This window comes from Lissotriton helveticus, chromosome 6, assembly GCF_964261635.1.
Source record: "Lissotriton helveticus chromosome 6, aLisHel1.1, whole genome shotgun sequence".
Lineage (NCBI taxonomy): Eukaryota > Metazoa > Chordata > Amphibia > Caudata > Salamandridae > Lissotriton > Lissotriton helveticus.
Genome location: NC_136067.1, coordinates 647,889,137 through 647,905,687, shown reverse-complemented (window position 1 = coordinate 647,905,687; position 16,551 = coordinate 647,889,137). Strand labels below are relative to the sequence as shown.

The 16,551-nt window shown below is 48.4% G+C and overlaps 1 protein-coding gene across 3 annotated transcripts in view; it reads left to right on the top strand.

The window, feature by feature from the left end:
* The window catches only part of LCA5 (lebercilin LCA5), a 271,514-nt gene that overhangs the window by 53,032 nt on the left and 201,931 nt on the right, over window positions 1-16,551 (top strand). For all 3 annotated transcript variants that reach the window (XM_078648109.1, XM_078648107.1, XM_078648108.1), the window contains exons 4-5: window positions 1,662-1,799; window positions 6,642-6,738. In XM_078648109.1, coding sequence (XP_078504235.1) covers window positions 1,662-1,799; window positions 6,642-6,738 — 235 coding nt within the window. The remainder of the gene's footprint in view (window positions 1-1,661; window positions 1,800-6,641; window positions 6,739-16,551) is intronic.

Genomic DNA, 16,551 nt, shown 5'->3' with positions numbered 1-16,551 from the left:
TGCATGATGTAGAAGAAATATGAATGTAATACTTCAAAGAGAAAAAAGACCTGGTGGAGACAGAGAGAAAAGACTCAGACAATTAGAAAGTCAATATATTTTGAGGTTAAATAGTAAGATCCCTAATGGCCTGAACATGGGAGAAGATCTTAACAATTTTCTGTAAATATTTAATTCCATCATATGCATAACTTTTTTATAATGGATTTTATACCTTTGTATATGGTTTTAATCTATTTGTGTATGTTATGGATGGTCTATGAAGATTGTTTACTCTGAGAATCATATTATTGATAATATTGATATCTGGTTTTTACATACCCAGCTGTACTACTATGAATTTTATAGGTATGTCCTACTGCTTGCTGCTATATATGAGTTCTATAAGGTGTGATTGCCCTTTTTGTTCCCTCCCTTATCTATTTATTTATATATATGCACTGCCGACTTTTGCACTCAATTGGCACTTTGCACTTTATCACTAATTTTTATTCTGCTCCAGGTTTTTATCTGGATATACAATGTTTGTTCCCAACTTTTTGGGATTATTCACCCTGCACTTTTCTTCGATGCACTTTAAAACTATTTGTGGTTTTTATTGAATTTACTGGTTTTACAACATGCCCCACTGACATTGGATTTTTATTGTTCAGTTACAATTTATAAATGTATATTATGGTTATCCATTGGGCACTCGCCCTTTATGCCCGTTAACAGAATTTATTCTTTTAAGACTGTTATAATTGTACAGTGAATCTAGTATTTTTGCACTCATGCATTGAATTACATTGTACAATGCATTTGGATTGATTGTTTTATATACTGAATGACACTACCTTTATGTCTATTCATTTGTGGGAGGAGTCTCGTTTTTTCACCAGTATTTAACCACTCATGTCTCTGGGTCTTGTCATGTGATCAAGTCCGGGTTTCCCGGACGAAACGCATCATGCCGCCATCCCCATTGATGGAATAAAGCACTACATTTCTCTTTAAAACCTTGGTTTGTGGTCTGTACCTGGTTGTGTCCGTTGCTGTTGCTGTTCGGCGCTTCAGGATTGTGAATCCTTATATATATATTTTTATATATATGTGTGTATGCCATTATAAGAATGGCGCTATGAGATATTAATATGATGGGATGGTCTAGGGTAGGATCGGTACCGAGCGATCCAAATTGAGACCCTGGAAACAAGGGTGGGGATAAAGTAGCCCACGGGCTTCATGAACTGAGTTCAAAGGGCCAAAGTTGCAATGCACTGGCAATAGAAACCATGTCTTATGATGAGTGACTACTGCAATATAAAGAAGCGGTGCACAGTGCTTCAATATACAGAAGATATGCACAGGAAGGGGGGGGGGGGGCGGGCTTGCATGATGTAGAAGAAATATGAATGTAATACTTCAAAGAGAAAAAAGACCTGGTGCCCAGACTCCTTTCACAGTCCAGATGGGCTCCCGGTTTGCAGGCAATGGGGGAAATGATTGAGTAGGGAAAGTAATGAGTGATAACATTTTCCTGGAGGAAAGATAATTGAAGTTTAGGGCCCTAAAATGCCATATCGTAAGACGGTTAGGAAAACTATGCATATCTTAATCTCAAATATGCATTTTTTACATAATAATCACGCCTACTTTTTTTCTCATGCTGCTCAATGAAGGAGTTAGAGAAAAGCTTAGAGCTGAGCCAAAGTAGCTTCCAGAGACAGTTGCTGTCCGAGCGGAAGAAGGCACGTGAGACGCAAGAAGAAAATAAAGCTCTCCGAGATGAACTCCTGCGGCTTGGACAGAAGCTTAAGGTAGGGCTCGTATCATGCGCGTTCTTTTTTCTAAGTCACTGAAAGTGTATCGGCATTAACAGTCTAACATGTCTGTGTAGTTCTTCAAGGATGAAATGAGGAAGCTTGTACGTATGACCTGCAAATGGTTTGGAAATCATTTGGCGTTTAGCCAATATGTAAACACGTAGGATTTGTGTGCTTAAGCTTGTGTTGTACACCATAAGAATGCCACTGTTGGCTTCTGGTGCTATGGGTGTTCGTGGTTTATAGTCTCACGTAGCATTAGGAAGAAATACAAAATCATTATTGTCCTTTCTACCCTGTAGTATTGGGAGCAGGGCATATATAAAAATCTAGCTATTTAGGAACCTAGATAAAAAAAAAAACTCAGTTACATTTTCAAAAGTGAAACAACCTTATGAGAATTACAATACTCGTTAACAGTGATTTCCATTTTTGCTCCCCCTTGGACATTTGAGGGATGCAGGAAATTCTAACATAGGGCCATTGAGGGAGCAGAGTACGCAACACCCTCTTGACAGCAGATGTTACATTGGAACAAAAGACTAGTTCAAATATAAATTCAACAAAAATGCCAACCGTACATCCGTTGGTATACCTGTGCAAATAGTCGTCACTTAAAACTATAAAGAAATACTCATTCTTTTTTGTTCTTTTAATTCTATTTCAGAGAGATGGCTTTTGAAGAGGGCCTCCAAGTTAGACAAAGGGAAATTTAACCTGCATGATGAGAGGGAGGGACAGGTAGGAAAGATACGTTGAGAGTTAAGGCTCTACATGAAAGCAGTTGTGACTTCCTGATATTATATAGCCTTCGGAATTCATAACGGACACCAGGACTGTGTAGAGGAAAGTTATTTCACTGATCAGGACTATCCATGCATAAAGACGTATCTACAACAGAGCAAGAGATTTTAGATACCACGGTGGCTGACCTGCAAGCCAAGTGGAAACCACCCCACGAGTTTGTCGCATTTGCTCTGTCTCTTTGCTGGTGCACTGTAATCTAAGATTGAATACCTGGAGAATCCATTGATGGCTGCTAGTGTCCGCATTCTGAAATTCCTGACTCGCAATGCGGTTGAGAGCCCCTTACTATAAACCAGAGATGTCTGGAGAAGGAGGTTTGCCCATTTGACTCTATCCAAATTATTGTATGCAAGGCAAAAAGTCTTCCGACAAGTAGTATGAAGAGAGATTCAGAAACAGTGGTTGTAGTGATGAGCATAATCGGAAGGGGGGTTCCAGAGGGCTGCTCTCAGGGGTGCACTGACAGTACGTCTCCTGAGAGCTTCTTTGCTTCTGCGCCCCCATCTGTAATATGGCTTGGGCGGAGACACAAAGGGATTCCCTCATTTGCATGGGGCATGCACCCAGGCAAATGGGGGAATGCCCCCTGAAGATAGTGCTTTATGTGCACCAGTGATATCAGTATTACAGAAAGGGCCGCACAAGCCTCTGTGGTCCCTTTTGTAATACCAATGTGCCTCCGGGGCATGCAAAACGGGCGCAAAAGCCCGTTGCACCCCGGGGGCACTTTGTGTAATACGACCCTAGGTCTTTCCATCGCTCTGCAGGAGGTTTTTTTGAGGGTCTTCATGAAGATGATGCAGGAGTAGGGGCTTACCTTACTTGATTGAACTTGAACACCAAGGCAATCGGTACACTCAAACATGATCATTGACTGTATTTTAGTGAAATCCAAATTGTTTGGATGATGCATGTTTGAATTTATAGATTTTTGCAATTTTTGAATGGACTTTCAGTGGCCGGTGTTTTAGCCACTGTGTTGACCCAACCCAAAATGCTATAACATTGCAAGTTTGTTGAAGTGTAAAAAAATGTACATATCCAATCTCTAATTGTCTTAGTCTTTGATACCAATTGTAATAAAATCAGATTTCTCAGAGTCCTTCCCCTATGCAGCCCTATAAGATAATTGTCATAAAGTAACTGTGTGAGAAAAGCTAGTGCCTAGTGTTTAAATATTATATGTAATCAAAAAGGACTAACTATATGTGAACATTTTACAGGGCTCCGAACTCTATTGTTAGTGGAAACCCATTAGGTTTTGTCATGAAGCCTTCACCCACCAACCTGGTTGGTGGCATGCTTCATCATCGGGCCCACCCAGTGACACTGAATGTGTCCCGGGTGTGCTTCGACGCCTGATTACAGCGGAGCAGGTATGTTACTGAGAGTGCAGTGTGGTGATGTTTGCTTTATACCCCCCAAACAATACTGTATTTTTAACTCCATACACATGCTCACCATCAAGCACTATCTCCTTGGTGCACATAAGTTGATACCCATATGCGCATACCACACATTTCATCCCCCACTCTAGAGTATGAAACCTCCATGAACTACTTCCCAGGCTCCGTAATGCGCAGGCGCCACCCTGTGTATTTATAACTCCATACATATGTTCACTTTTATGCGCTACTTTATGTTCACCTTATGGTGTTCATAGCTCAATACTTATATGCGCATACCATACGTTTCACCTCCCATTACAGAGTGTGAAACCCCCATGCGCGACTTCGCAGGCTCCGAAGTGCGCAGGCGCCACCCAGTAACTCTTCGAGGCGCTACCATGCATGCGCGGCATCGGAAACACTAACAGTTTGAGACACGCAGGTGCATAGCACACATGACACACCCCTGGCAGTCTGTCTTCCATGCTCTCTTGATGCAGGTGCCCGCAATCAAACAGGGTGTATTTAAAGACCAGTACAGCCTCCACACTGGTTCCGGAGGCTCATGATGGCACTACAGGTACCCCCCGCAGGTCTTGACCGACAATACCATGAGTACGATGGAATTACCATGCTCGCCCGGGTAAGCGCTGCTCTCCTTACAGGTTGTTCATTGCCAGTGGCCTCTCTCTTTCTAGGGTCATACCCCTCTGCCGGATCAATCCTGAGAGAATTCGCGGCAAAACGCTTGCGTAAGAATACCTTTTTACTTAATGCTCCTACCACAGAGTGTGTGTGTGATGCTCGCTTTCTAGCCTCACCACGCTTACATTATATATCGATTATTACCACCTGAACAGTAACACCAGTACTGTTACACCTTTGGCGTTTTTTTGTCATTTCACTCAGCACTTAAAACCGGCAATTTTCTTGATCATTGTGAACCTAAGCAACATGCTAAAGACTCTCTCCCTGTATGTTTTGTTCTGTCATACATGTTGTATGCCCAGGTATGCTTGGTGAGGGAATCCCCCTCGCACACTTATAGCACCTTAGTGAGTGCGACACATAGTGTAATCACACACTCAATTTATTTTAAACTTGCACTTTCACTTATTTACGGTCCTGAGGAAAGCCAGCTTAATCTAAGGCACTGGCTGAAACATGTAGACCACACTTGGATGTAGGAGGGCTTAACTTTACCACCGTGACATCCACCAGCCTTGTTTTTAAACGCTAACAGAGGCCCAGTTATTAAAGTTTAATTTACCCTCTGGTACTGGGACCACTGTATAGCATTTTAAATCTTCACCTTTCACATCACCACACTGCACTCTCAGTAACATACCTGCTCCGCTGTAATCAGGCGTCTAAGCACACCCTGGACACTTTCGGTGTCACTGGGTGGGCCCGATGATGAAGCATGCCACCAACCAGGTTGGTGGGTGAGGGCTTCATGACAAAACCTAATAGGTTTCCACTAACAATACAGTTCTGAGTCCTGTAAAATGTTCACATATAGTTAGTCCTTTTTGATTGCATATAAATCCTTGGGGATACGGACTCGCTATCTAGTGCTCTCTCTCTCTTGTTTGATACGCAAAAGTTTAAATATTATAAACATGCTTTTGGTCATAAGTTGATACTGATGCCATTTTAAATGCTCTTTAAAACATTTTTTTTTAACTTTAATTAAAATCCTGTTGTTCTTTGAAGATCTAGTAATGTCTAGAGGTTTCAATTTCCAACTTCTACCGATTCCTAGACTAAGGCTGAACTGTTCCATTTGCCTCCGCTGAAGAGCATATAAGGAGTCCCTTGGTTATCCAGCTGGAAGGAAGTAATATTGTTTGCCATGGGAGACCAGGGTGAACTACAGAACCCACATAGGATACTGTACAGTAATTACTCATAGCTGTAGGAGGTCATGAAAAGGCATCAAGCTTGTACAATTCATCTGTTCATCCTGTATGTTTATCACATTTATAGCTTAAATCTATTGTGATCGCCCATACCGCTGTCTTATTGTGTACCTAGCGATCCATCTGCTTGTTTTTACACCAAATGTGCATGCTAGAAGTTGCATGTCTGAATTTCTAGCTCCTACACTGCATGTTTTAATGAATGAGTATTTTTTAAAATGTTCTTTCCCTTCTTGGAACTGGTGTAAGAAACCTATCATATCCTAAGCTGGTAATTGAGGTGCTCAGTTAAAATATAAGGATTTCATTTATAGTGTAGAGGTATGAATACTAATGAGTTTCTTTTCTCTTGTTTGTAACTCTAGTCATGTTAGTTCATCTTGACGTGATTGGCAAATGACTAATACAATACTGATTGCATTATATGACCTGCTGTCTGGCATTAGTGGAATTCTGTGTAGCATGTTGGTGATCCTTGATTGTTTATTTGTTTTTTGATACATTAGTGTCTTGCTCTGCACCATATTTATCAGGAGTGGCATTCTCTTTTGCTAAAACGTTTTTAGAAACTGTTAAACTTGCAAAAACTTTGACAAAACAATAACTACTAATCTGTTTCCTATTCCCTCCATAAAGAAACTAATTTGTGTATGGTATAAATTGCAACATTTATGATTTAAAACACACTGTGTAACTGAACAACATTTTTTTATGCTCAGGAGAAAGAAAGAGAGCTTGATGCAAAAAATATATATGCCTTCCGCTTGTCAAAACCATCTCCAAAGAAAGACACCGATCTTACTCCCAGGAAAAAAGGTGAGTGAGCAGATTTGCTTGTATAGTGCACATGTGAAACAAATGTGCTTTTAAGCTCTTTCTCACACTCCATCCTGTTTCATTCTTGGTGAGGATCACATGCACACATTTACGCTGGACACTGGAAGCCACCTCCAGCGGTGAGTCGCGCCAGTGCTGGGGCCGTCTTCCGGTGGGGCTGGGGCCGTCCGCTGTGCGGCTTGGTCGGGCGGCGCTGCGGCCTAGTGTCTCCCTCGATCCTGCGTTGGGTGCGGCGCAGCCGGCGCCGGCCTGTGGGAGTGGCGTGCCCCACTTGCCTCCCCCGCTGGTGTTTACCCTCCGGTCGAGCGCCGGCTGCCGCACCTCGCCTGATTACTGCTGTGTGGTGCAGAGTTCACTGCCCGCTGCTGTGGTCGAGGCCTCCCTGGGTGTCTCTTCCACAGATCATCGAGGAGGCCCACCTGCTGCGTCCGACCCCCTGCTCTGGGGCCTGCTCGCAGAGGCACGGCGGTGAGTCAGTTCCTGCCCCTCCTCCCTGGGGCACATCGGGGCTTCTGCTTGCTGTGGATTTCCCCGCCTGGGGTCTGGCCCTACTGTCCTGTTGGAGCTTTGGCGTTCTGCTGTTACGCCGCGCAGACTGCATCATCGGGCGGGCCCCCTGGAGACTGGCTCCCTCTTGTGTGGTGCATCTGCGGCTACTGGGCCCTGAATTTGCCCGCTTGGGCCTCCCTCCCTCACTTCTGCCTCTACCCTCCTGACGCTCTGCCGTGTGGCCCGCTGGGGTGCCCCTGGACCCCCCTCTCTGCTTCCGCCCAGGGCTGAGAAGGGGCCTTCTCCTGTTGATAGCTGTGGCTCGGCGCCCTTTCGGGACCTGGCCCCCACGCCTTTGCTGCTCCCTAGAACTGAGTGCTGCTTCTTCTGTCCTCGCTGGGAGTCCTGGTTCTGTGGGGTTCCACATCACCCCGGGGCCAGTTGATTGCTGTCTCTTGCTGGGGTGCCCCTCGCCGAGGCCCAATCTCGCCCTTCTTTCCTCCTGCTGCTGGCGACTCTGCACGGGACTGGTTTGTGGCCCCTTTCATCTATCCCTGGCTGCCGGCTGGGCCACGTGCTGTGTTGGGTGTGGCCTGCCGGGTTGCCTTCCGGTGCCGCCTCTCTTCTGCCTCCTGGATTGTGCTCCCTGACTGACTCTTCGCTACTGGTGGCTGACTATTGGTTTCACACCTCATACCACCGGCTTGCTCTCCTTCCTGGGTGTTTGGGTGTCCACCAGAGCTGCACATCGTCATGGGGAAATCTGACCCAAAGTAGCCCAAGATCGCCTTTGAACTTCGGAGATCTTCGCGTCAGGACGGCGCGGGCTCGGACGGTGCTGACTCCCCTGGGACGTTGGAACCCACCCCGGGCTGAGATGACACCTGAAGGCTATCATGCTTGAGGTCAAGTCGACCGTCCCCGGCATTGCTTCCCAGCTCGATCAACTATCTGCTCGTCTCAACTCCGTGAAGGCCCGAGTGGACTCCCAAGATAACAGACTTCTACACGTGGAATCCAGGGTCTCCGACGCGGAGGCGCGGCCACCCAGGACAGACCGAAGTTACTCCAGATGGACAAGATCTTGGCCGTGATCCGGGAGAAGAATGAAGATTTGGAGGCCCGCTCCCGCCGGAGTAACCTTCGCATCACGGGCCTTCCCGAGTCCACCAACATCTCCAGGATGGAAGTCTTTGTCCGGACGGACCACCTCCCCGGAAGAAATTAAGTCCCGTTTCCACGCCTTTTACTCCCAACTCTACTCTGCCGGCTCCCCTCTGTCACCAGAGGAGTTTGATCAGTATTTCGAGTTCATTGCCCTTGTGTGGCTCGAAGACCATCATCGTAAATTCCTTGACAAGCCTTTCTCTAGGGAGGAAATTCTGGCAGCCATCAGCAGCCTACCTAGTGACCAGGCACTGGGCCTCGACGGCCCGCCTGCCTCATTTTATAAATCGTTCGCCACCATCTTGGAACCGCACCTGGTGGCCATGTACAATGAGTCTTTTGACACAGGCATCTTCCCGCCGTCCCTTCGTGAGGCTTTAATAACCCTGCTCCTTAAACCTGACAAGCCCGCCGACCACCGCGATTCCTACTGCCCCCTTTCCCTTATAAATATCGATAATAAAATCTTTGCCAAATTGATTGCTAATTATTAATGCCCACCATTGCCCTCCCCGATCAATCTGGTTTTATCCCTGGTAGGGCTACCTCCCACAATCTCCGCACTATCTTTTCCGTGTTACATCAAATTAATCCTAATCTTCCGGCCGTGGCTGCCCTGCTTTACGCCACGAAGGTGTTTGATACGCTGGAGTGGCCCTTCCTTTTCTATGTCCTACCGCGTATGGGATTCAGTGCCTACTGTTTGCGTAGTATTAAACTCCTTTATATCAGCCCCACCGCCCATCTTTGCATTAATGGTCAGGTGTCCGACCCCATCAATATTACTCGTGGAACCCATCAGGGGTGCCTGCTAATGCCCATGCTTTTTGCCATCGCGATGGAGCCCCTGGCCGCTAGGTTACGGCAGCACCATACTCACAGAGGCATTGGCTTCTCGTCCCGCTCCCTCCAAGTTTCCATGTATGCGGACAATATCACTCTCTATGTCTTTCATCCCCAGGAAAACCTCAGTCTCTTGGTGCGGGAGGTCATTCGATTTGGCGGGCTCTCGGGCATCCAGGTAAACTGGAGTAAGTCTGCTCTTTTCCCCTTGACGGATGCTACCCTCCCCTTCGCGCCTGACTTCCCATTTGGGTGGGCATCCGGTCCTACGCGCTACTTGGGCATTTAGCTGAGTAGAGACTTGGATGACCTTTGGAGGTCGAACTTTGGGCGCGCAGTGGACTGGCTCTAATCTAAGATCCCTTTGTGGAGCCGCCTGCCGTTGTCCCTGGCCGGCTGCATCTCTATAGCGGTGTGGCGCCGCGGCCAGGGCGACTGACGCTGGAATCTGGGGATCAGGGTTCTATCCCCGGCTCCGGCGGCAGGTTAGCCCAGCACCATGCGACTCTGGGCAATAGCTTGCTTAATCTTCCCGACGGCCCCCAGCGCCTAGAGACCCTAACGGGTGATTGTGTGCTATACAAATGTGGATTATTATTATTATTATAGCCAAGATGGAGGTCCTCCCTAAATTCCTTTATCTCTTCTCAAACATACCTATCCCCCTAACTTCTCATTTCTTTCGCAGGCTGCGTTCTCTGGTCGTCTCGCTGGTGTGGACGGGGCGGCAACCAAGGGTAGCCTATGATATCCTGACCTTGCCCTTGTCTGCTGGTGGTTTGGGTGCACCTGACTTTTGGCTCTACGCTCTATGCGCTCAGGCCAGTTTCTTGCATTTTTGGCTTCACCCCACCCCCTATCGCCCCACGTTGCGGAGGAGTCTGACATCGTTTCCCCCTGGCCACTAACTATTGCGCTTTTCGCTCCTGCGGTGGGCCCATGGACGGAGGTCGATATGGCCGAGACGCTGCGCTGGGCATGGTCCTCCTTGCGCTGGCTCTCTGGTCTTTCTCTTCTCTCTACCAATGCTATGCCAATTATGGACCACCCGGACTTTCCGTCCCTTCAGTCTTCTAGTATGTCCCGTCATGCGGCGCGGATCTCTATCCGGAGAAAGTCTTCTACTCGCTTCCAGAGTCCCCATCGCTGCAGGACACGCTCTTATTTTATCAGTTGCGGGCTACTTGCCGGAAACTGCACCTTACCTTCCCACAACCCCCCCCTACTTTCCCGGCCCTGGATTTCGTATATACTTCTACATCGCCACACAAGTTGGTCACCAAACTATATGCATTTGCCCTGTTGTCATCCCCCATCTCCTCGACTCGGGTGCGGACCTCGGACGACTGGCTTTATTGCTGTAGTCAAACTAAAAAGCTCTCACCGAATTATCGACTTCACTTGATTCATTTCAATTTTTTGCACAGGTTTTACCGCACTCCTGTGCATCTCCACCGGCTCGGGTTTATCCCTGAGGACTTTTGTACGCGTTGTGCCGCCCCTGCTGCGGACTTTGCTCATTTGGCATGGCTTTGTCCTAAGGTTTAAGAGTTCTGGCAGGCGGTTTGCTCCACTATCTCCGACATCACCGGCGCAGCTGTGTGCCCTGATCCTGTCTCCTTGGCTTTGTTCAATTTTGCCCTGATGCATAGAGTGGCCATGTGTTGGGGTCGGCGGCCCGCTCCTAGGGTTGCGAGTTGGCTGGAGAATGCCTCTCGCTGTCAGATGCTTTTATCTGAGTTTTGGGATTTGATGCCCGCCAGGTCCCACCCTGTCGATATTTGGGCCCCCTTGGTTGCCTATCTCCTCTCCCGCTCTCACTCCAGCGGCGCTGCCTCTCCCGCGCTCCCCGCCGGCCCTGTGTCCGCGGCGGCCGCCGATGTTGGTCAGTATCTATCACCCTTACCTTCTTCCCCCAGCGCCTTTGCTGTTTCATGAGCCTCTCTGCTGTTGTCTTTTCATGTGTGTCCCTCGGAGGGGGGGGCATATTGACTCCATGTTCATAGTGCTGAGATTGTGTTACTCCTGCCCTGTTGTCTGATTGGTCCCCTGTCGCCCATCCCTTCTTTCCCGCTCCCTTCCCGGCATCGTAGCTTCTCCTGCGCTCCCCGCCGGCCCTTGGTCCGCGGCGACCGCCGGCGCTGGCCCATGCCGGGCCCCTAACTATATTTCCCATTGACACTCCTGCGACTTTCTGTCCCTCTTGGTTATTGTTCTTTTTTTGCGCGCCCTCTGGGGTGGACGTGACTCTATGGTTCTCTGGTGCTGCTACTTTATCATTCTTGGATACTCAAGTCGCCATAAAGCTCCTCATTGTAACTCTTTGCCTGTCTTGGACTGTAACTTAATGCTGTGTATTGTGACTCTGCACGGAATTTTTTCGCTGTGTCATGTTTCTGTTTTGCAACAATTTTAATAAATAAGAATTATAAAGAAAAATAATTAAAAAAAGAATCGCTGAGCTCTTAGTCACAGCTTACAAATACAGACCGTACACTGTATAGACTTTGGGCCTTAGTATGTGGGAATTCTGTGAAATAAATGTATTAAAGTGACCCCTGATGAATTCGGGAATGGGAGATCATGCATAACGAGACTGGAAACCTCTCTAGGCTTTTCTTTTAAAAACTGTGCAAAATTACACTTCCTCGGGGCAAAGGAAGCATAAGACGTTTGTACAAGGGACATAACTAACTAACCTAAAATACCAAGGCTGCAGGTATTGCTTTTCTACAGTCAAAGTTTGTAAGGAATTATTTGCGACTGTACCAATTGTTTGATGGTAGTATAAATTTGTTAACACAATATCATGGTGACTACCCATTATTGTTGTATTGTTGCCCAAGAAAGCAAAGTTCCAGCAACGTCTACAATTTACTACTCAATTTCTCTGCTGAACGGAGGTGGTCAGATTTGCAGCACAAAATTTGCAAAAAAATTAAAACCACAGCACATAGTAACCAGATTTTGCATTTGATGGAAGTTTACTTTGTGGGAACTGGACCCCAATATTTAATCACATCGATATTTTACCAAAATATTTAGGCTCCACTTTATCTAGGATTTAGATAATGCACTCTTTATCTGGAAAACGCAGTTTAGCATAGTTATACACACTTAAATATTGGAAGCATAAAGGATTGGTTCTAGATCAAAAATAATGCAAACATTTGATTTATTAAAGAATAGTCAAATGCGGTGCAGAGAAAATTGCATAAATGATCATGAAGGCTCCATTACAGAAATACAGATAAATGCAAATTCCTAAAACGTAATAATCCCTAGCTAGGCAGAAATCAAGCGAACATTTTAAGTGTCAATCTCATAAAGAGCACTGGCTGCATACCCATAAAGAATCCAACTCAAATGGACATAGAATCTCAGCAACAGAATTCCTAGAGACAGTTGCAGAGTAAAACCAAACAAGAAAAGCTCACAGTTCTGAAGCTCAAGAGTTGTTATACACAAATCACACTTTCTATTAATAGATTCCGCAAACTCAGCATGGTATGATCATGTTTAGTGTCGCATGGGCAAATCAGAAACATGTAATTTTCTAAATCTTTAGCATTAAAACATTTCTTAAGATAAGAGAAATCTTCTGTTTGCTTCTTCATCAACTGCACTCCGGAGACGTATAGCCCAAGTGAAACATAGTTTAAACAATAGCTCATAGAATTAGCACAATTACACTAACCCTCCTAGAAGAAGTCCTTGAAAATGATACTTTGAACACACAATGTAGGCACCATGAGAGATGATTTTGTTGCTAGACACTGATTAGGAGGGTGAAGGAACAGGAGCGAGGTGAGGAGAACATCAGAAGCTGCATCCATTTCTAAAATAACAGAGTATTACAGGAAAAGATGGCATAACTATTCATAGCATTATTCACACTTCTAATTGACATAGGAAGCTCTTTCCAAGTGCAACATCATTAGTTCATAGGTCACAACTCTATGCATAATTAAAAACACAAATTATTAAAAATAATTTTCATAAGTTTGCACATTTTTTCATATTTTGAAAACGTTACAACACCATTATCACCACCTTCCTTGAAGCAAAGATGGAATTGACTTTCTTTGGGCACCTCTAATTAGATATTCCAGAATTATTTTTCTAGGTACTAGATAGCTAAATACCCTGGATAATTCAGTGCACACCCTGGCGACCCGGGGAGCCATCCGAGGCCTGTTCTCCTCCCTGATGTCTGATCACATTGGATGCAGTCCTGCCGGCACACAACCAGTGCATCGCTTAGAAGGGGTGGACTGATGGCGCTGCTACAGACAAGCAGCTTAATACTCACTGTGAGCCACTGCGATCTCCTAGACCTCTGGCCGTTGCCTCCTGCGGTGTAAGACGCAGACGCTGTCGACCTTCTTTGCCGGGCTGCTTGTGGCCGCCTGCGGACGGTGGATAACGTGCTGCCCCGGATGATGACGTGGGGCCCTGGGCAAACTCTGCTTGCTGCACATCCCGCCTCGGCCGAGGCGTTGCTAGGCCATAGCCGGACGGAGATGTGAGAGGCCTGCAGGGACCCTGTGGAGTTGGCGGAGGCATCCGGAGAATACTGACCTGGGGGATGGACCCCCGTAGTGCGGCGGCTCCTGGACGGCCCAGTGGGTCTGGGCCTTTGTCCGTGAAGCCCGGGGCTTCCGCGCGCTGATACTACAGGAAGGAGAAAAAGGTGAGTGAGCAGATTTGCTTGTATAGTGCACATGTGAAACAAATGTGCTTTTAAGCTCTTTCTCACACTCCATCCTGTTTGATTCTTGGTGAGGATCACATGCACACATTTACGCTGGACACTGGAAGCCACCTCCAGCGGTGAGTCGCGCCAGTGCTGGGGCCGTCTTCCGGTGGGGCTGGGGCCGTCCGCTGTGCGGCTTGGTCGGGCGGCGCTGCGGCCTAGTGTCTCCCTCGATCCTGCGTTGGGTGCGGCGCAGCCGGCGCCGGCCTGTGGGAGTGGCGTGCCCCACTTGCCTCCCCCGCTGGTGTTTACCCTCCGGTCGAGCGCCGGCTGCCGCACCTCACCTGATTACTGCTGTGTGGTGCAGAGTTCACTGCCCGCTGCTGTGGTCGAGGCCTCCCTGGGTGTCTCTTCCACAGATCATCGAGGAGGCCCACCTGCTGCGTCCGACCCCCTGCTCTGGGGCCTGCTCGCAGAGGCACGGCGGTGAGTCAGTTCCTGCCCCTCCTCCCTGGGGCACATCGGGGCTTCTGCTTGCTGTGGATTTCCCCGCCTGGGGTCTGGCCCTACTGTCCTGTTGGAGCTTTGGCGTTCTGCTGTTACGCCGCGCAGACTGCATCATCGGGCGGGCCCCCTGGAGACTGGCTCCCTCTTGTGTGGTGCATCTGCGGCTACTGGGCCCTGAATTTGCCCGCTTGGGCCTCCCTCCCTCACTTCTGCCTCTACCCTCCTGACGCTCTGCCGTGTGGCCCGCTGGGGTGCCCCTGGACCCCCCTCTCTGCTTCCGCCCAGGGCTGAGAAGGGGCCTTCTCCTGTTGATAGCTGTGGCTCGGCGCCCTTTCGGGACCTGGCCCCCACGACTTTGCTGCTCCCTAGAACTGAGTGCTGCTTCTTCTGTCCTCGCTGGGAGTCCTGGTTCTGTGGGGTTCCACATCACCCCGGGGCCAGTTGATTGCGGTCTCTTGCTGGGGTGCCCCTCGCCGAGGCCCAATCTCGCCCTTCTTTCCTCCTGCTGCTGGCGACTCTGCATGGGACTGGTTTGTGGCCCCTTTCATCTATCCCTGGCTGCCGGCTGGGCCACGTGCTGTGTTGGGTGTGGCCCGCCGGGTTTCCTTCCGGTGCCGCCTCTCTTCTGCCTCCTGGATTGTGCTCCCTGACTGACTCTTCGCTACTGGTGGCTGACTATTGGTTTCACACCTCATACCACCGGCTTGCTCTCCTTCCTGGGTGTTTGGGTGTCCACCAGAGCTGCACATCGTCATGGGGAAATCTGACCCAAAGTAGCCCAAGATCGCCTTTGAACTTCGGAGATCTTCGCGTCAGGACGGCGCGGGCTCGGACGGTGCTGACTCCCCTGGGACGTTGGAACCCACCCCGGGCCGAGATGACACCTGAAGGCTATCATGCTTGAGGTCAAGTCGACCGTCCCCGGCATTGCTTCCCAGCTCGATCAACTATCTGCTCGTCTCAACTCCGTGAAGGCCCGAGTGGACTCCCAAGATAACAGACTTCTACACGTGGAATCCAGGGTCTCCGACGCGGAGGCGCGGCCACCCAGGACAGACCGAAGTTACTCCAGATGGACAAGATCTTGGCCGTGATCCGGGAGAAGAATGAAGATTTGGAGGCCCGCTCCCGCCGGAGTAACCTTCGCATCACGGGCCTTCCCAAGTCCACCAACATCTCCAGGATGGAAGTCTTTGTCCGGACGGACCACCTCCCCGGAAGAAATTAAGTCCCGTTTTCACGCCTTTTACTCCCAACTCTACTCTGCCGGCTCCCCTCTGTCACCAGAGGAGTTTGATCAGTATTTCGAGTTCATTGCCCTTGTGTGGCTCGAAGACCATCATCGTAAATTCCTTGACAAGCCTTTCTCTAGGGAGGAAATTCTGGCAGCCATCAGCAGCCTACCTAGTGACCAGGCACTGGGCCTCGACGGCCCGCCTGCCTCATTTTATAAATCGTTCGCCACCATCTTGGAACCGCACCTGGTGGCCATGTACAATGAGTCTTTTGACACAGGCATCTTCCCGCCGTCCCTTCGTGAGGCTTTAATAACCCTGCTCCTTAAACCTGACAAGCCCGCCGACCACCGCGATTCCTACTGCCCCCTTTCCCTTATAAATATCGATAATAAAATCTTTGCCAAATTGATTGCTAATTATTAATGCCCACCATTGCCCTCCCCGATCAATCTGGTTTTATCCCTGGTAGGGCTACCTCCCACAATCTCCGCACTATCTTTTCCGTGTTACATCAAATTAATCCTAATCTTCCGGCCGTGGCTACCCTGCTTGACGCCACGAAGGTGTTTGATACGCTGGAGTGGCCCTTCCTTTTCTATGTCCTACCGCGTATGGGATTCAGTGCCTACTGTTTGCGTAGTATTAAACTCCTTTATATCAGCCCCACCGCCCATCTTTGCATTAATGGTCAGGTGTCCGACCCCATCAATATTACTCGTGGAACCCATCAGGGGTGCCTGCTAATGCCCATGCTTTTTGCCATCGCGATGGAGCCCCTGGCCGCTAGGTTACGGCAGCACCATACTCACAGAGGCATTGGCTTCTCGTCCCGCTCCCTCCAAGTTTCCATGT